A 19,128-nucleotide genomic window follows, 5' to 3' on the forward strand; every position below is an offset into this window, starting at 1 on the left:
ACTCAGTAGTTAGTCCTGGTAGTGCTCATAGGACCATATGGGATGCTGGGATAAAACCCAGTTGGCCCTGTTTAAGACAAACACCCTACCTGCTCTACTATCCTTTGGCCCCAGGAAGTACTTTTTAAAAGGAGGATAAGATCTTCAATTTTAGTTATTCAGCATAAGATCGCAAGGTTATGTTTTTCCATTACTTTTATTTTTCTGGTGTTGCCATTTTTAGTACGGTGCTGGGGAGGGGCCACTCCTGGCCTTTCTGGGGGCAGGAAGGACAGGGGCCACAATGGGTGGTGTTGAGGGAGGCATCTACCAAGGCCCTACACCCAGCGGAGATCTTTAACACAGGAGTTGTCAGAATTGCCTCAGTCAGTGCTAGTGACATTGGGATTTGAACTCAGAGCTATATGCTTGCCAGGAAAGTGCTTTAGGCCACCAAGCATCTTCTGGGCCTCATTGCATTAAAAAAGATATTACTTGATTGAGGACCTCACAAATGTGAGGCATGTCCTCTACTGCTGAGCACAGATCCCTGACCCTTGATTTGACTTTACCACATGATTAATGATGTTAAATATTTTTTCTTGTTCCCGTTAGCTGAACGATTCTACATGATTTAAAATATTAAATCCTACTTTGTCAGAGTTAAATTTGTTCCCCAGTATTAAAATGTTTTCTTTAAATTTTATAATGACTTTTAAAAAGCTTTTAAACTTTTTAATATAAGCCCACAGAGATCCTACAGGGATTAAGGTTCTTGCCTTGGGTGCAGCCAGCGCCACCTTAGTCCCCGGCACTGCTTATGGTGAACACTGCCAGGAGTATTCCCGAGCAGCTGAACATCCTGTACCCCGCCAGGAGAGATCCCTGAGTACACAGTCAGGAGAAAGCCCCGAGTGTGGCTCCAAACTATCAGTAAATAAAATAAAAGTCTTATGTAAACAAATTCTTTTTTTCCCTGATTATTTTCATACTCTGAATATCTACCTATTCCAGGCAAGATCCGATGCTTACATTTATCACCACTATATAAAATCAAAGCTAACATTTCCTGGGGCCCAAGAGATACTACAGGGATTGAGGCCTTGTGCATGGCTGACCCCAGTTAGATCCCTGTATATGGTCTCCCTGAGCACAGCCAAAGTCAGGAGTAAGTCCTGAGCATAGCTGGGTGTGGCCCAGAAATCAAACCAAAACATTTTTCTGTTGTTTACTTTAATAAAACCTAACTTTTTCTATGTAATATTTTTATATTTGGGGAGCAAAGAAAATAGTCTGAGAGATTATATTTTTGACAAGATATTTGTCCCCTTTTCAGTTTTTCTCAGTTGCTCTTGATAGTGATTTCTGTTCCATATACATATAAGTGAAATGAAAACTGAATTAGGTTATACAATACTGTCTAAAGTGATTTTGTTTCTTTCTTTTAGACTGGGAAATGAAGAACAGCAACCTGAAGTTCCAATTCTTTATCATGATGTTACATCCCTTTTGCTCATCCAGATCTTAATGATGCCTCAGCCCTTACGGAAAGGTATGTCCTTTATCATTATTCTTCGGTTATATGGAATATTTAAATAAGCATTCAGGAATTGTTGACATAGATTGACACAGCATTCAGTCTGATGGTAGATCGTTTTTATCTATTCCTAGTAAATATCAGTCATAAATATCTAAAGAAGAGGACAATGAAATAATTGTTTTTTGTTTTTCCTTTGAGATGCAGCTTTATAGTAAAAAATCAGATGCTGATATGGTTGATTACCCTGAGAATCTTTGTTAAAAAAGAGTAACAAGAGGCCAGAGAGATAGTACAGGAGATCAGGTGTTTGCCTTGCATGTGACTGTGCCCAGTTAGATCCGTGGCACTGCATATGGTCACCCAAACTGCCAGGAGTGACCTTTGAACATAGAGCCAGAAGTAAGCCTTGAGCACAGCTGAGTGTGACCCCCAAACAGCAACATCATCATCATCATTGGGTTGGGGTGATAGCTCAAAGGGACTAGGGAGCATGCTTTGCATTCTGGCATGCTCTCCAGTACCATGTGGTTTAATTCCTAGTACCACATGGCCCCCCAGGCTTCTCTAGGTATAACCCAGGTGGCCTCTGGCACTCTTGGATTGGCCCTGGTAGTTCCAGTCCTGTTGGATCCCATCAGCACCACACTGCCAGGCATGAGTATTGAACCCTCTGGCCCAGTTGGTTGGGCTGACTGAGAATCCTTGGAGTGGCCCTATGCTTCCTGATCATTGCTTGGGAGCCCTCCCTCCCCCATCTTCCCCCTATCCCCCCACCAGATGATATTCATATAGAGATGTGAATATAGACCAAAGTGTCAACCTAAATTCCTTTAGTCTATTTACATGTGTACTTTTTCGTTTGGGGGCCACACTGAGTGGTGCTCGGGGCTTACTACTGCCTCCCTGGTCAGGGATGACTCTTAGCAGGGCTCAGGGTACCGTACATGGTGTCCGGGATCGAACCTAAGTAGACCGGGCAAGGCTAGTTCCCTACCTGATGTACTGTCACTCCAGCCCCAACATGAGTACATATTTTTGACATAGTAATAGTTATTCAAAATGTGTTGTCTTACCCTTTTTTGTTTGTTTTGGGGCCACGTCCAGCAGTGCTCAGGGTTTGCTTCTGGCTCTGCACTCTGAAAATGATCCCAGAGAACAGCTCAGAGCACCATCAGCTGTTTGAATTAAATAAAATAGAAGTAATCTTTAGACTCTGAGATTAGTTAGTGGTTATCCAAAAGGAAGAGGGGAAAGGTAAATTAGAACAGAGAGCAAATTGTATGGTAGATAGAATTGGACTTATATACATGTATTGACGTTCAGTGATACACACATGAAACATTATAATGTTAAAATGCAGTGTTACTTCAGTAAAGTAAATTTTATTCGGAGTACCAAAAATATTGGGGCTTCTATTTTTAATTGGACCTTATATATTATATTACATATTACATTATATCATGTTACGGTGTATTTATACTGTTATTTTAAGATAAATATTATATTAGAGGTAGATGAAATATTAGTGCTAAATATGCAGATATTGTTGTAAATACCTGATGTTCAGTAAAGGGATTTGCTGAGGTAATAAGGTGTTTCAAGGTGGAATGGCATTAGCACTCTGGTCTTCTAAAACAGCACGCTTTTTACTGTGACAAATGCGTCTTATTTACTTAATTCTGAATAAAGCTACTTTGTTTTCACAATTCAGGTTTGTTGGGTTGCAAGTATAATTTATTATCTTATTTAGTGTTGGGAAAAAAATCAATTACATTTGCCTAAAGAAGGCATACTTTTGAAATTACCTTGAGTATACAGTATTTATATTTGAAATAAATAATGCTCTTCTCTTTCTCTTGTAGATCACTTCACTTGTATCGTGAAGGTGCTTTTCACCCTGCTCTACACACAAGCTCTTACGGCACTTTCGATTAAATGCACTGAGGATGATCGGTCAGCCTGGAAACACAAGGGAGCTCTCAAAAAGGTTAGTGTTTCATTTTGTTTTGTTTTAAATTGAGGCACTGTGATTTACAGAGTTTTCATAATTGAAGTTCAGTCATACACTGTTCTGACACCAGTCCCTTCACCGGTGTACTTCCCTCTACCAGCAATCTGCCCAGTTTCCCTCCTACTCTCAAGCCTACCTCTATGGCAGGTATTTTCTTGCTTCCTTCCCTCCCTTCCTCCCCACTTCCCTTCTTTCTTCCCTTCCTCTGTGGTTTAATGTTATTGATAGGATTTATGTATAACACTTTACCACCTTTCAGCACCCCCTTTTCCTCCAGAGTGACCCATTTCCTTCCACCATTGTTGTTGTAGTCCCTTACCCACTACTCCTTCCAACCCTCCAAGTGGCAGGCTTCTTTCTGAAGACCAGTTCTCATGTTCTTTATTTCTATTGCCTTTGGGCGTTTGTTATTCCCCTGACATATTTCTTCATATCCCTCATATAAGAGATCATTCAAAGTGTGGCCCTCTGACTCATGGAGAGTATTCATTCAGCATGATGCTCTCCATATCCATCCATGTAGCAATAAGCTGCACGGTTTTGTCTTTTTATGGCACAGTAGTATTCCAGTGTGTGTATGTACCATAGTTTCTTTATTCAGTTACCTGTTCTTGGGCACTCCATATGACTCAGCAATTCCACTTCTTGGAATACACTTCACAAACCCAAAGGTTAGTGTCTTGTCTGAATTTGTCATGTTATAATTTGGTGATTTCATTTAGTTTGTGAGATGAGTGAGAGTAAGATGTTTGAAAGACTGAACAACATTGTAATTGGAAATGGAGCTTCAAGCTAAATAAAATATTTTCCTTATACATTTTATGAGGTCTTCTTATTCCTTATCCCATTGAATTTGGGACTGTTTTGATTTGATTTTGCTGCTCTTACAAGAGTTGTGCCAATACTGGGATCAAGTAAAAAGAAAGTCTCCAGACATACTTTTTTTCACTTCTCTGCTTTTCTTCCAATCTTTTTCTAATAAGTTTTTTGGTTAGAGGACTTTCTGTTAAGAGTCTTTTATAACCAAAATTTCTTAGTTTGTGTTCCTTTCCTGTGGTTTTCTTTGTTTTATTCCCCAGTAAAGGATCATTGCATATGTTTTGTCACCCCCACGAAGTTTAAGAATCACTATAATTTAGATGGAGCATGTGTTGCATCACTCAGCTGTGATCCTTTTGCTGACTTAATTCACACACCTTTGACATCTCTCCCAAAGTCCTCTCCTGATCTCATTTCTAGATTTTTTATTCATTGGATTCAGAAATACTCTTGAACTCTACAGCCTACTCTGGTTTATTGCAAAACATGCTTCCCCAAGACTTCTTCTGTATGTAATTTAATTATTTTCTTCTTAAATTTTATTTTTATTTTTGAGCAATTTTTTGAGTAATATTAATGTGTATGCTTTAGGCACACAATTGTTATGCACCATTACCAGCACCAAAGTGCCATTATTTTTCCACCACTGTCCATTCCCAGAATCTGCTCTATCTGCTCACAGAGTCTTTGTCTGCGACTCCTTCTCCCATCTCACTTCTGTTGACAGAGTCTAAGAGTTTGATTTCATTGACTGTTGTCTGTTCCCTTGATTTGTCCACTTGTGATTGACATCATCTGGTATTTGTTTTCCTCCTTCTGACTTACTTCATTTAACAGGACACTGTAGTTTGATCTATGTTGTAACAAAAATACAAGATTTCATCCTTTCTTATAACTGAGTAGTATTCTATTATGTATGTAAACTGTAACTTTATCTAATTACCTGTTAGGCACTTGATTTGGTATCATACTTTTCTGATGAGAAGAGTTTTTGATATAAAGTGCTTAATACTACATTTCATTTGATTTTCTGTTCTGATAGATTACCTAACGAGTGTTACTGCCTGGTAAAGAAATGTTGATAGTACTTATTAATAATGATTTAAAATGACTTGCTTAGTTAATGGAGGAAAGTATTTTTTCTTGAAATACTTTTCTGTTACACTTTTAAATCTGTTCAAAAAATGTATGTTTAATTTAAAAAGTTTTTGATCAATAATGCTACATTGATTATAATTGTGATATCTATGGTGGTATTTTGAATTTAGATGAATTTTTTCAAATCAGCTTATCCCTGACTATATTTTGTTCAAGTAAATTTTGTCAACTTAAGAACTATTCTGATTCAGTTTCACAAGCAAGCATTGCTTTTATATTCAGTGGTACATACATCCTTCCAAGTTATATATAATGTATACATCATGTCTGATAAGCGATCATCCTGCTAATTAGTCTAGAGAGGGTCACAAGATGTATGGAAAATAGCTTTCAAGTCAGGGTCCTTTTTGTAGTTTTGAATCAAGAATTGATCATATCACATGACTTGAACGTGGTAGGGAGGGGAGGTGCAATTGATGCAATTGATTATCAAAAGAGATATGTCCAGGCAAATTCCAAGACCAACATTTCTTTTTTTTATTTGCAAAAGTTTAATGACCATGACTATATGCCAATACTGAAATATAATTTACTTGAGTTCTTAATAGTCATTGGAGATGACTAATGTGTTGTTAGAATGATTTTTTAAATTAATTAATTAATTTATATTTTGTAATGGATCTGGATCTGTGAGGTGCAGTTACAGACTTACAAACTTTCATGGTTACGTTTTAGTCATACAATGCTCAGCACCCATCCCTCCACTAGTGCCCATTCTCCACCACCAATGATCCCAGGGTGCCCTCCCCACCCCCACTTCATCCCCCTCCCCCCTCCCTGCTTCTGTGGCAAGGCATACCCTTTTGCGCTCTCTCTCTCTCTCTCTCTCTCTCTCTCTCTCTCTCTCTCTCTCTCTCTCTCTCATTTTGGGTTTTATGGTTTGCAATAGAGGTATTGAGTGACAAGACCAAAATTAAAAAATAAATTTTTTTATTATAACACTGTGATTTACCAGACTGTTCATAATACAGTTATTTCAGGCATTAAATTATCCAACACCAATCACCACCTATGTGCCCTTCTCTCCACCAATAACTCCAGTTTCCCACATAACCACCTTAGCCTGCCTCCTTGAGGTACAAATAAATCTACTTCACACTATTTGTTACAATTCAAAGGCAAGTGAAGTATCAAAACTTTGATTAAGAAGAGTCAATTTGGGGCTGGAGTCAATTTGTACATCGGGTAGGGTGTTTGCAGCATCCCATATGGTCCTCCGAGCACTGCCAGGGGTGATTCCTGAGTGCAGAGCCAGGAGTAACCCCTGTGCATTGCCAGGTATGACCCAAAAAGAAAAAAAAAAAGAGTCAATTTGAGATAACTGTTATATCTCACAATGATGTTACTGAAGTTATTGTCTGAGGATTTACTGGACTGGTTGGTGCTAGTTGAGCCTTCTGTGTTACTGTTTAGACTCACTAACTTTGGTGGGCCTCTGTGCAACTTTCCAGTCAGATATGCTGCAATCCTACTGGGCAGAAGGTACTATGGAATTTTGACTGCTGCTGGGCTATGCGGTTTAGTAACTGTACTATTTGGTGACTTTGAAATTTTGATGAGGTTCAGTTACAGATCTAGGCCTTTTTTTTTTTTTTTTGGTCAGAGGGTATAGGGTATGGCTTCGGGTTGTTGAGCCTTCAGGCAGAAAGGGGAACCTGCCTGCCCCATTCTTAGAAGGCCCCAGAGTTCTCAGCTTGGATCAGTCTACCTGGGAAGATTCTGCAGTATCACGTTCCTTAGGAGATAGGATGCTGGGCAGTTTCTCTGGTGGCAAGATGGTAGGTATGAGTCGGGGTGGAAAGGGGTCCAAGATAAAAATTTCTAACATCAATTTGTTGCTCAAGTTCTTACTGGGAAAGAAGTGATAACGTGCAAAATAGAGAACACAGTTTTTGACATTTTAGAATTTATAGCCTAGTTGGAGAGACCGAAACACCATGAGAGCAAGTGAGGGAGTACAGAAAGATCAAATACTATCAAATAAACTCAGTGGTTTGGACTACTAATGTGTAAAATATCAAGACAAAGTTACAATCCATGGGGCTGGAGCGATAGCACGGTGGATAGGACGTTTGCCTTGCATGCGGCCGACCCAGGTTCGATTCCCAGCATCCCATATGGTGTCCTGAGCACAGCCAGGAATGATTCCTGAGTGCATGAGCCAGGAGTAACCCCTGTGCATCGCCGGGTGTGACCCAAAAAGCAAAAAAAAAATAAAGTTACAATCCATGTTTGCTCGATTCTTATATTTTACAACTTAAAAGGGAGAACTGTACTGAAGAGGTAGCTCAGAGGGCTGGATGAAGGTCTCGTGCACTCAAGGCCCCAGGTTTGATCTCAGCACCACATGCCTCCCTCCAACACCAGCTGTGGCTCTGGTGTCCCCCTGTACTACCAGTCAAGTTCCTAAAGCTCCCGACCATCAGGACTGCACTGCCAGGCTTAGTTGCTCTGGAAGAGCCTCCCAGACGCCGGGAATTACAGAGGAGCCCCCGTCACCCAAATATTTTAAAATTAAAATAAAAAGTAGGGTTAATGGGTAGAATAAAAACATCATAATTAATCGATTACTTTATCTCAGTTTATACTTTATTGTAATATATAGCAACCTCTAATATCTCAGTTTATACAAAAAGAGACATTTCTTTATGTGTAAGGATTGTGTTGAAATAAATTTTACAAATAACTGTTACTTTTCTTTTTCTATAAAAAATATGGCTGCTAAACCTAATTAAATTGCATATTTATGTAATTATCTATAAAATTATTAATCAGTATATTGACTTCTTTTAACATTTGAATGTTAATTAATCATATTTAAGGAATTTGGAAAATTGTAAAAAAAAATCATGACCCATATGTTCTTCTATTTCATGTATAAGTTTTTTTAATCACAATAGTGATTTGATTGTGTATATCCTTTTGGTGGCTTTTTTAACGTTATATTATAAACATTTTCATTTAGCTCAAATTTGTCATACTCATTGTCTATAAAATATTGTGCTAATATATCTTAACTTAGGTTCTATTGATCATTTCTGTTTTTGCAGTTACTATGTACTCCATTGAATGTATTGGTCATATATCTAATATTTTTCTTTTGGATTATTTCTCTTCAGGAAAAATTTTCTGGAGTGAAGATTACATGGTCAAAGGATATTTGCTTATTTTGATTTGTGCTTCCTTACTTAAGAAAAATTTAATCTGCTGATATCTGTTTTTGTTTTAGAGCCAGATCTTATAGTGCAGCTACTAACTTGGCACTTGGGGGTCACTCCTTTGGTGCGTGACGAGGGTGATGTAGAGTGAGGGATTGAACCTGGGTTCCTGTGTCTAAAGCATTGGGCTCTAACCCATTGTGTTATCTCTGTGGTCCCCTAAATGTTGTCTTTTAAAATTCTTATTTCATTTTATTCTGTTTTAGGGTCAGTGGTTTAAAAACTGTTATTAGTCGGGTGTCATACATGAAATTTTCCAGCACCACACCCTCCACCCACCCAAGTGTCTATGTCCATCTACCATTGTCCCAGTAAGCTATCTTTTTAAAGAAGTATTTGAATAGTTTCAGTTACCGTACATAAGTTCATTATAAATTAAGAGAAATACTATTGTATACAGATTTGGGGAATTGACATTTATATATTTGAAAATAAAAGTGTAATATTATACTGTGTTCATTAAAAAGTGCTCTTTCAAATGTACATTTTTTTATGACTGGTGAAACATATATTTTAATTTTTCCAGAATATGTGTGATGCAGAAAAGTCTCATGAAGTGTTGTTGAGTTTCGTAATAACCGAATTGTCAAAAGGAAAGTTATATAATGAAGAAGGAACTCAGGAATGTGCAATGGTATGTTCTCTTTAAAAACTGAATACAATGGTTATTTAGTGGTTATTTAGGAAAAAATTTATTTAGTGGTTATTTAGTGGTTATTTAGGAAAAAATACTTATATATTATCTTAATTGTGAACATAAAGTTTAAGCTATTATAGAATAAATTATTCAGATTTTCTTTTTCTTTTTCACTTTAGGTTAGTCCTATTGCTTGGTCTCCTGAATCCATGGAAAAATATTTACAGGATTTCTGCTTACCTTTCCTCAGAATCACCAGCCTTCTTCAGCACCACCTTTTTGGAGAGGATTTACCTAGCTGCCAGGTATAATTTGGAGTAGAAAGTAATATCTATACTTTTATAATTAAAAAAACTGTTGAAGGAAAGGGACAGATGCAGGACTTCATTCATTTGTGGGATGAATGAATTTCATACTGGTTTATAACTGGTTTATAAATCAGTATCCAAGGCCAGGGAAATCGGGCCAGGAAGACTGGTGAGTGGTGTGGAAAATGGAGGGTAGTTAACATAAAGGTGGGTCCATTTTGACAATTCTAGTTGGAAGTAATCACTGTGGACAAGAACTGAGTGTGGAAAGCAGGTAAAGGGATATAGTTGATAACTTTTCAGCATCTGTATTGCAAACCATAATGCTTAATGAGAGAGAAAGAGAGTGAGAGAAGAGAGGTACCTGCCATAGAGGCAGGCTGGAATGGTGGGGTGGCAAGGGGTGGAAGGGAAACTAGGGACTCTGGTGCTGGGAAATTACACTGGTGGAGGGATGGGTGTTGGAACATTGTGTGACTGAAATACAATCATGAACAATTATGTGATGCTCTATCTTATGGTGATTTAATTAAAAAAAATACTCATACTCAATATTTAAAAAAAAAACACACAGAAAAATAGCTTAGACTATGGTTACCAGAGGTGAAGTTGGGGAATTGAAGAAGCGATCAAAAGGTACAAGCTTCCAGCTGTATGATGAATAAGTACTTGGCTGTAACATGATGACTAGAGCTAACATTCCTGAATGATACATGGGAAAGCTAAGAAGAAATTTTGGTTGTATCATAGAGAGATACAACCCAGCCCCGGCAGCCGACCTCCACTACCCTACCGCTGCCACTCTCCAGGCCGCTTTCCACACGCTCAGGCCGAGCCTCACGCATGAGTGAACATATTTCTGGACCACAACACATCATCATAAAGGGAAATATATATATGCCTCTTGGAGAGCCTGGCAAGCTACTGAGAGTACCCCGCCTGTACGGAAGAGCCTAGCAAGCTCCTCGCGACATATTCGATATGCCAAATACAGTAACAATAACAGGTCTCATTCCCCTGACCCTGAAAGAGCCTCCATATGGCACCTTTGGGAAGGACGAGTAAGGAGAGGCTGCTAAAATCTCAGGGCTGGGACGAATGGAGACGTTACTGGTGCCCGCTCTAATCATAGAGAGATGCTGTTTTTGTTTTTTAACATGCAGTCAGCCGATTTCTTTTTTAAAAATTTTTTAAAGTTTTTAAAATTTTCAAAACTTTGGGCTCTTCTATCATGCTCGAGCGGCAGCCGCGCCAAAAGGGACGCACACGTGGGTCAAGTGGGTTTAAGTATCCGCGGTGGGCGGAGGTCACCGCCCCCCCGCCCCCCTGAGGTCTCCTGCGCGTCCCTTTTCAGCTGACTCGGCGTCTTCATTTTGTGCTCAAAAAGCGGTGGAACCTGTGCCGTGCTCAGGAGGAAGGGGTTGAGAGAGAGAGGTTAAAAAAATTGGGGAATGCCCGGCTTCCACTGTCGCAGCCCGGCGTAAGGTCTCAGTTCCCATTCTGGAATTATTTCAGTGGGCTGCTGGAGTCCAAGGGCACTCTTTTGGGCTCTTCTATCATGCTCGAGCGGCCGCCACGCCAAAAGGGCAATTTTCAAAAATTTGGGGCTGGAGGGGTGGAGCAATAGCACAGCGGGTAGGGTGTTTGCCTTGCACGCAGCCAACCCAGGTTTGATTCCCAGCATCCCATATGGTCCCCCAGCACCGCCAGGAGTAATTCTTGAGTGCATGAGCCAGGAGTAACCCCTGTGCATTGCTGGGTGTGACCCAAAAACAAACAAACAAAAAAAATTGGGGGCTGGAGTGATAGCACAGCGGGTAGGGCATTTGCCTTGCACGCAGCCGACCCGGGTTCAAATCCCAGCATCTCATATGGTCCCCTGAGCACTGCCAGGAGTAATTCCTGAGTGCAGAGCCAGGAGTAACCCCTGTGCATTGCCGGGTGTGACCCAAAAAGAAATAAAAAAGGTTTTTTAAAAATTTTATTGAATCACCGTGAGATAGTTACAAGCTTTCATGTTTGGGTTACAATCTCACAATGATCAAACACCCATCCCTCACCAGTGCACATTCTCCACCACCAATATCCCGGGTATACCCTCCTTTTCCACCCTCCCCCTGCCTCCATGGCAGACAATATTCCCCATATTCTCTCTTTGGAGCATTATGACTTGCAACACAGACACTGAGAGGTCATCATGTTTGGTTCATTATCTACTTTCGGCATGCATCTCCCATCCCAACTGGTTCCTCCAGCCATCATTTTCTTAGTGATCCCTTCTCTTTTCCATCTGCCTTCTCCCCTCCGCTCATGAAGCAGTCCTCGAGCTATGGGGCAATCCTCCTGGCCCTTGTCTCTACTGTCCTTGGGTGTCATCCTCAGTAATCATAGAAAGATGTTTTCCCTCTCTTTGTTTAATCACATAAGTATCAGTAGATGTTAACTGAATATTGTGGTAATCACTTCAAAACATATAAAATAAAATCATCTTTCTATGCCTTAAAAAAACTATTGTTAGTATAATACTTGTATCTGTGTATACAACTGTCATACATATTTGTGTTAGTCTAAGTCACTGGGCATTTAAAATATTTACTATTGTTAGGTCAAGAATTTTGTAGTTAAGTGGATGGGCATGAAAAGTTTCATGCTGAGTGAAATGAGTCAGAAAGAGAGAGACAGACATAGAAAGATTGCACTCATCTATGGTATATAGAATAACAGAGTGGGAGACTAACACCCAAGAACTGTAGAAATAAGTACCAGGAGGTTGACTCCATGGCTTCGAGGCTGGCCTCACGTTCCGGGGAAAGGTCAACTCAGAGAAGCGATCACCAACTACATTGTAGTCGAAGGCCATGTGGGGGAAGGGAGTTGTGGGCTGAATGAGGGCTAGAGACTGAGCACAGCGGCCACTCAACACCTTTATTGCAAACCACAACAGCTAATTAGAGAGAGAAAACAGAAGGGAATGCCTTGCCACAGTGGCAGGGTGGGGTGGGGGGGACATGGGATTGGGGAGGGTGGGAGGGACACTGGGTTTACGGGTGGTGGAGAATGGGCACTGGTGAAGGGATGGGTTCCCGAACTTTGTATGAGGGAAGTATAAGCACAAAAGTGTATAAATCTGTAACTGTACCCTCACGGTGATTCTCTAATTAAAAATAAATAAATTAAAAAAAATAAAAAAATAAAATAAAATATTTACTATTGTTAAATTTTTGTATTTGTTAGCCTCCATCCACTTTACACTATTACTAACATTTGATATTTGAGTATTCTTGTATTTGTAATGGTTAGTACATGAACAGCAAGGTCATGGTATTCATAATGTGAATTATCACTATTTGGCATATTTATCACTGTCTACTTTCAGCATTTCTTTTTGTTTATTTTTGTTTTGGTGTCACACTTGGCTGTGCTCAGGACTTATTCCTGGCGCTATACTCAGGTCACTCCTGGTAGTGCTCCTAGGACTGTATGGGATGCACCAAGCCTGGGTTGGCCCCATACAAGCCAAGTGCAACGCAAGGCAAGTCTTACACACTTGCCCTGGCTCTGCACTCAGGGGTCACTTCTGGTGGTGTTCCTGGGGATCATATGTGGTGCCTGGGATCAAATCCATGTCAAGTGTATGCAAGGCCAGTGCCTTATGTGCCACGAAGCATCTTTTTGAAGGTTACAATAGTTAAAGACCTTGTTGTTTGACGTAATGATGGAATTTATGTGTTTTTTGAATAGCAAGATGTTTGATTTTATATGTATCTTATATTTTATTTTTACGTATTACCCAGTTATATTCAAAGTTGGGTAAAAAATTATCATTGATTTAATCTGTTTCATAAAACTATAGTTCAGTGTAATTAGGCAAGAGGTAGGAAATCAGAATGTAGTAAACCAAACTATGCCTGTAAAATTATGATCCTGACATATCCGTCATTCAGTTTCCAGGGAATTTGATGTCAGAATTAAGATGTTTATGATAGTAATGGTTTTTCACCCCTAGTATATTAGAATCAAGTAGTTAAATTTATCATCTCTTAAGTAATTAATCATTAAACAGTTTTAATTCTTTACTTTATCACTTAATTCAAGATAATTTCTGCACATTTGTCCCTCAAAAAAAGGTAGAAATACATAAAAGCAACTATCTCGATATCTGTAGCACTGTAGCACTGTCATTTCATTATTCATCGATTTTCTCGAGCGGGCACCAGTAACATCTCCATTGTGAAGCTTGTTGTTACTGTTTTCGGCATATCGAATACGCCCTGGGTAGCTTGGCAGGTTCTGCCGTGTGGGTGGGATACTCTTTGGTAGCTTGCCGGCTCTCTGAGAGGGATGGAAGAATTGCACCTGGGTCGGCCGCATGCAAGGCAAATGCCTTACCTGCTGTGCTATCGCTCCAGTCCATCTAGATATCTACCTTATAAAATAGAAATAGTGCAAATTGGACTCAAATCAAGTGAAAGAAAGAAAATTACAAAAATAAGAACAGAAATCAATGGAATGGTGATTGAGAAACAGTATAGAAAATCAATGAATCCAAAATCTGATTCTATATAGTGATCAATCAGATGGATAAGTGTAAAATTGAGATGCTCAGCTGGGGTGAGAGAAATAATTGATCTGTTGATAGTTGATTCAAGTAGGAAAACTGGAAGTTAAACCTGTGATCTGTTACTGTTTTGGTATAGGCAGGACTAAATGGAACTGGTAGTCTATGGTCAAGTTAAGTGATATCACGGAAGGTTGCTCTAGGAAGCTGAAATTGGAAAGATGATATGAATTAAGTTGTCTGACAGGGAAAAGTGAAAATATCAGCCATCTAAGTGGTTCACTTTAATAAGTGTTTGTGACACGAACATATTCCCTTTAATATCATCTTTAGAATATACTTGGATCACTGATTTCAGTTCTAACATTACTAAATTGAATTTTGGATTACTTGACACTTAGATCCCTTGAGTTTTATAAAATTCTATCCCCTTTTTAAAATAGACTTTATTTCATATTTATTTAGGGTCTAGGCATATTTTTAGCATTGTCTCGAGAATTTTTTTAATTCCATACTGACAGCCTATGTGTTTCAATTTTTTTTTTATTATATTTCTTCTGCCCCAGGTTAACATTCACTTTAATAGGTTTTTTTGTTTGTTTTTGGTTCATACCTGGCAGTGCTTAGGGCTTACTCATGACTTTATACCCAGGGATCACTCCTGCTGGTACTCTTGGGACCATATGGGATGCCAGGGTTCAAACCTGGGTTGGTCCATGCAAGGCAAGTGCCTTAATTGCTATACTATCTCTCAGGCTCTTCACTTTCATTGTGTTGCTTGGTTCTATGTACTGTATTCACAAGATATGTAACAACACTATTAAAAAATTAATAGTGTAAAAGAAACTTATAAGTACTTAAGAAACTTACACTTAGAAGTTTCTAAGTACTATGGTACTTAAAAGTTAAATTTAAATGAGAAATATTACAGGGGAATTTGGATATATCAGCTTGAAAAACTTCCCCTATTTCTCCTTTTCTTTTTCCTACCTGCTCTCTTCCATCCGTCCTCCCACCTCCTTCACTTTAATTGACTGGGTTAAGAAGGTTTTCTTACTGTCTATAAGTAAGGAGAATAAACCTTAAAATATCTGTATTTGAGAAAATGTATTGAAAACTTATTATTTCTTGTTTAAAAGGAAGAAGAAGAATTTTCAGTTCTTTCCAGCTGCCTGGGACTCTTGCCAACATTTTACCAAACAGAGCATCCATTCATCAGTGCCTCCTGTCTGGATTGGCCAGTATCAGCATTTGATATTATATCTCAGTGGTGTTGTGAGATAAATTCTTTTACTGAAAGACATGCAGAGCAAGGAAAGGTACGTAAAAAGATTGGTGCTCCCTTGCCGTGGTGGTGGATGTTAATTGGATTTTTTTTGGTAGCTTAAACAGGGCGGACGCCAAGAAGTGAGGCCGGGTGGGGACGTGGGCCTCTACCTTGGTGGGATGGCCCGGGGAGTGCGTGCACACACGCACATATACACACACATATACACAGGACACAGACACACATGCACACACAAACAGACACACATGCACGTGCACAGACAGACGCACACATGCACTCACGCACAGACACGTGCACATGCACACACATATATACACACACACGTACAAACACATGCACCTGCATGCACACATAAACACGCATGCACACACAAAAGCACATGCACAGACAAGCACAGACACGCACACATACACACAGCCATGCACAGCTATATGCACATGCACATAAACACATGCACACACAAGCAAACATACACACTGGACATATGCACACATGCATACACACACATACACGCACATGCACACACATACACATGCACACACGTACATACACGTGCATACACCTGCTCATGCACATGCACATATACAAACACATGCATGTATGCACACATAAACATGCAAGCACATACACTGTATACACACATGTACACACACATGGCACACACATGCGTGCATGCACACAGTCTGCCCTCAGGAAACATGCATGTACTCACGCACGCACATACATGCACACACACACACGCATACATCCCAGTGGAAGCACTGGGGCATTATAATGTGCATGTTGGATGCCTTGACTCCCCAGCATGTCAGGGGCAGCACGGAGTGGGGACCTGAGGGATCTGAGTGAGCGCCCCCAGAACCACCTCCCTCATTTCCTTCTCCCCATACTGGTCACTGCAGTGCACTTAGACCCGCCTCAGGAGTGCAGCTCGAGGGCTCCTGGATTAGCGAATGTTGAGGCCTGAGTCTTGGTGGGGGTATCCCTGAAAGCCGGGTGGCCGCAGGAGCTGGCAGCAGCCATGTGTTTCCAAAACCGTTTGGTATCTGGAGGTTGCACATGTGCACCGGACTCAGGGCAGCAGAGACCCCCCAGAGAGGTTTATGATTTTATTTATTTAGTTTTAAGGGTTGGAGCGATAGCACAGCGGGTAGGGCATTTGCCTTACATACAGCCAACCCGGGTTCGATTCCTCCGTCCTTCTCGGAGAGCCCGGCAAGCTACCGAGAGTATCTCGCACGCATGGCAGAGCCTAGCAAGCTCCCCGTGGCATATTCGATATGCCAAAAACAGTAACAACAAGCTTCACAATGGAGATGTTACTGGTGCCTGCTTGAGCAAATCGATGAGCAACGGGATGACAGTGCTACAGTGAGGCTTAAACAGGAATGGAGAGATGTGAGGTGGGGGGCGCTGTATAAATCTAAGCTTGAAACACCAAGGAATTTAAAAATAAACAAGGAAATTTGTAGGCTTAATGGAAAGAGAGCTGTCATATAAAACTCTTAAAAATTGAGTAGTATGTTGAAAAGATCATGTCTTTAATTTAAATTTTTATTGGATCTACACATTGGATTGGCTAGTAGAAGGTTTTGTGTTAGAGATCAATGAATTGAAAAGGTAGAGTAGGAGAAGCAGCAGATGGAGATGATAGTCAGACTTTGTAGGTTGAACTATAGTTTCTGATAAATGGGACGATCTGATTAAAGTACTATTTTAGGGAATTCGTTCTTGTGAACTTCTAAATGAGGCAAGTTGAAGTGAGGAGAGAGAGAAGTCAGAGATGACTGAGGTGGTTATGAAAATCTGGACTCTGATATTGATAGTAGAAATCAGAAAGATTATAACCAATATAAGGTGGACTCTAAGATGAAACCCTGATCACAGCTTGAGAGTCTTCCATATAATAGATTCGTACTATATTTTATCTTTTGTAAATGTAACATCTAGAGGGGCCAGAGTGTTAGTACAGCAGGTAAGGCTCTTTCCTTGCACACGATCAACTCAGCTTCAATCCCTGGCATCCCATATGTTTCCTCGAGCCTGCCAGGAGTGGTTTCTGAGTGCAGAGCCGGGAGTAACCCCTGAGCACAGTCAGATATGGACACCTCCTACCTCCCGGCAAAAATATAGAAGTTGTAAGCATAACAGCTAAGAAAAAAGTTTATGTTATAAAACCAGTTATAATTTTTTTACAGTGTCAGGGATCAAACCCATATGCAGATAAAGTGCTCTGCTACTGAGCCCCATCCCTGACCATAAATATTTTTATAAAATTTAAAATAATAAATAATGTCCAGGTTCAATCTCTCACACCCCGTAGGGCCCCTGAGCCACACCAAGAGTGATCCCTGAACACAGAACCAGGAGTAAGCCCTGAGTACCACCAAGGGTGTCCCAAAAACCAAAAGGAGAACAAGGACAAAGAATTGTAATCCTAGCATTTATAGAATTAGAACATATTAACAGCTGGGTGTTTAATAAATTGTTTATTTTAGAGAGGTAAAACTACATATTTAAAAAACAAATTTTACCTCTAAAATAAACAATTTATTGAACTATTCTTTAGCAAAGATTACAGCTGTAACTCATTATTTTTATTTCAACATGCAATAATCTAGAATCTCTTTACTATAAGATCTTCTTAAACATGCAGCTGTTAAGATGTTCTAATTCTATAAGAACATGCAGATTTGTTTTCCATTCATATTTAGTCTAAAATTTTTCTTTCAAAGTAATGTTTAAATGTAGGTGCCTATCTAAAAGAATATACTGTATTGTATTTGGAAACTATATTAAAATTGAGAATGGTTATTTAAATACAATTTTGGTCTTTTGTAAAATGGAAATGTGTTCATAATGTGTTCAAAGTGTTCATAAAGTATATAAAGCACAGTTTTTGAGATATGCTTTTCCTTTCTTTAATGCTTTAAAAACAGTTTTCTGGGTTAAAACAAATAGCTTGTGTTAGTGATTTAAATGTATTGGACTAACGATAATTTCTGGAAAACATTTTAGGCCTTGCTTATCCAAGAGTCAAGATGGAAATTGCCACACCTCCTACAGTTGCCTGAGAATTATAATACCATTTTTCAGTACTACCACAGAAAAACCTGCAGTGTCTGCACCAAGGTGCCAAAAGACCCTGCTGTTTGCCTTGTTTGTGGTACTTTTGTTTGCCTGAAAGGACTCTGCTGCAAGCAACAAAGTTACTGTGAATGTGTATTGGTAAGCAATAGTAAATCATACAGTCTATACAACTTGAATCTCTGAGCACATGGAATTGTAGTTTATATATTCAACCCAGATGTTAACTACTCCTTGAATTAAATACACTATATACACAGTAATTCTTTGCTTTTTTGTTGTTGTTGTTTGTTTGTTTTGTAATTTTGATCCATTAGAAGGTTTTTTAAGTAAAGTCTCTCCTACACTTTATACATATAAATACTGTGGTTTACAAAGTTGTTCATGATGATTTGTCACAGGCATTCAATATTTCAATACCAATCCCACCACCACTGTCATCTTCCTTCCACCATTGTCTTCAGTTTTCCCTACCACCCTTTATGAGTTCTCCCATAGCAGGCCCTAAATAATTTGTATATTGCT

General features: G+C 39.5%; 1 protein-coding gene across 4 annotated transcripts in view; it reads left to right on the forward strand.

Annotated features, from left to right (window-relative positions):
* UBR3 (ubiquitin protein ligase E3 component n-recognin 3) overlaps positions 1-19,128 on the forward strand; it is a 158,909-nt gene that overhangs the window by 133,656 nt on the left and 6,125 nt on the right. For all 4 annotated transcript variants that reach the window (XM_055123540.1, XM_055123542.1, XM_055123541.1 and 1 more), the window contains 6 exons: positions 1,428-1,531; positions 3,382-3,506; positions 9,252-9,359; positions 9,542-9,667; positions 15,368-15,547; positions 18,535-18,744. In XM_055123540.1, coding sequence (XP_054979515.1) covers positions 1,428-1,531; positions 3,382-3,506; positions 9,252-9,359; positions 9,542-9,667; positions 15,368-15,547; positions 18,535-18,744 — 853 coding nt within the window. The remainder of the gene's footprint in view (positions 1-1,427; positions 1,532-3,381; positions 3,507-9,251; positions 9,360-9,541; positions 9,668-15,367; positions 15,548-18,534; positions 18,745-19,128) is intronic.

The sequence above is a fragment of the Sorex araneus genome, chromosome X (assembly GCF_027595985.1).
Source record: "Sorex araneus isolate mSorAra2 chromosome X, mSorAra2.pri, whole genome shotgun sequence".
Classification (NCBI taxonomy): domain Eukaryota; kingdom Metazoa; phylum Chordata; class Mammalia; order Eulipotyphla; family Soricidae; genus Sorex; species Sorex araneus.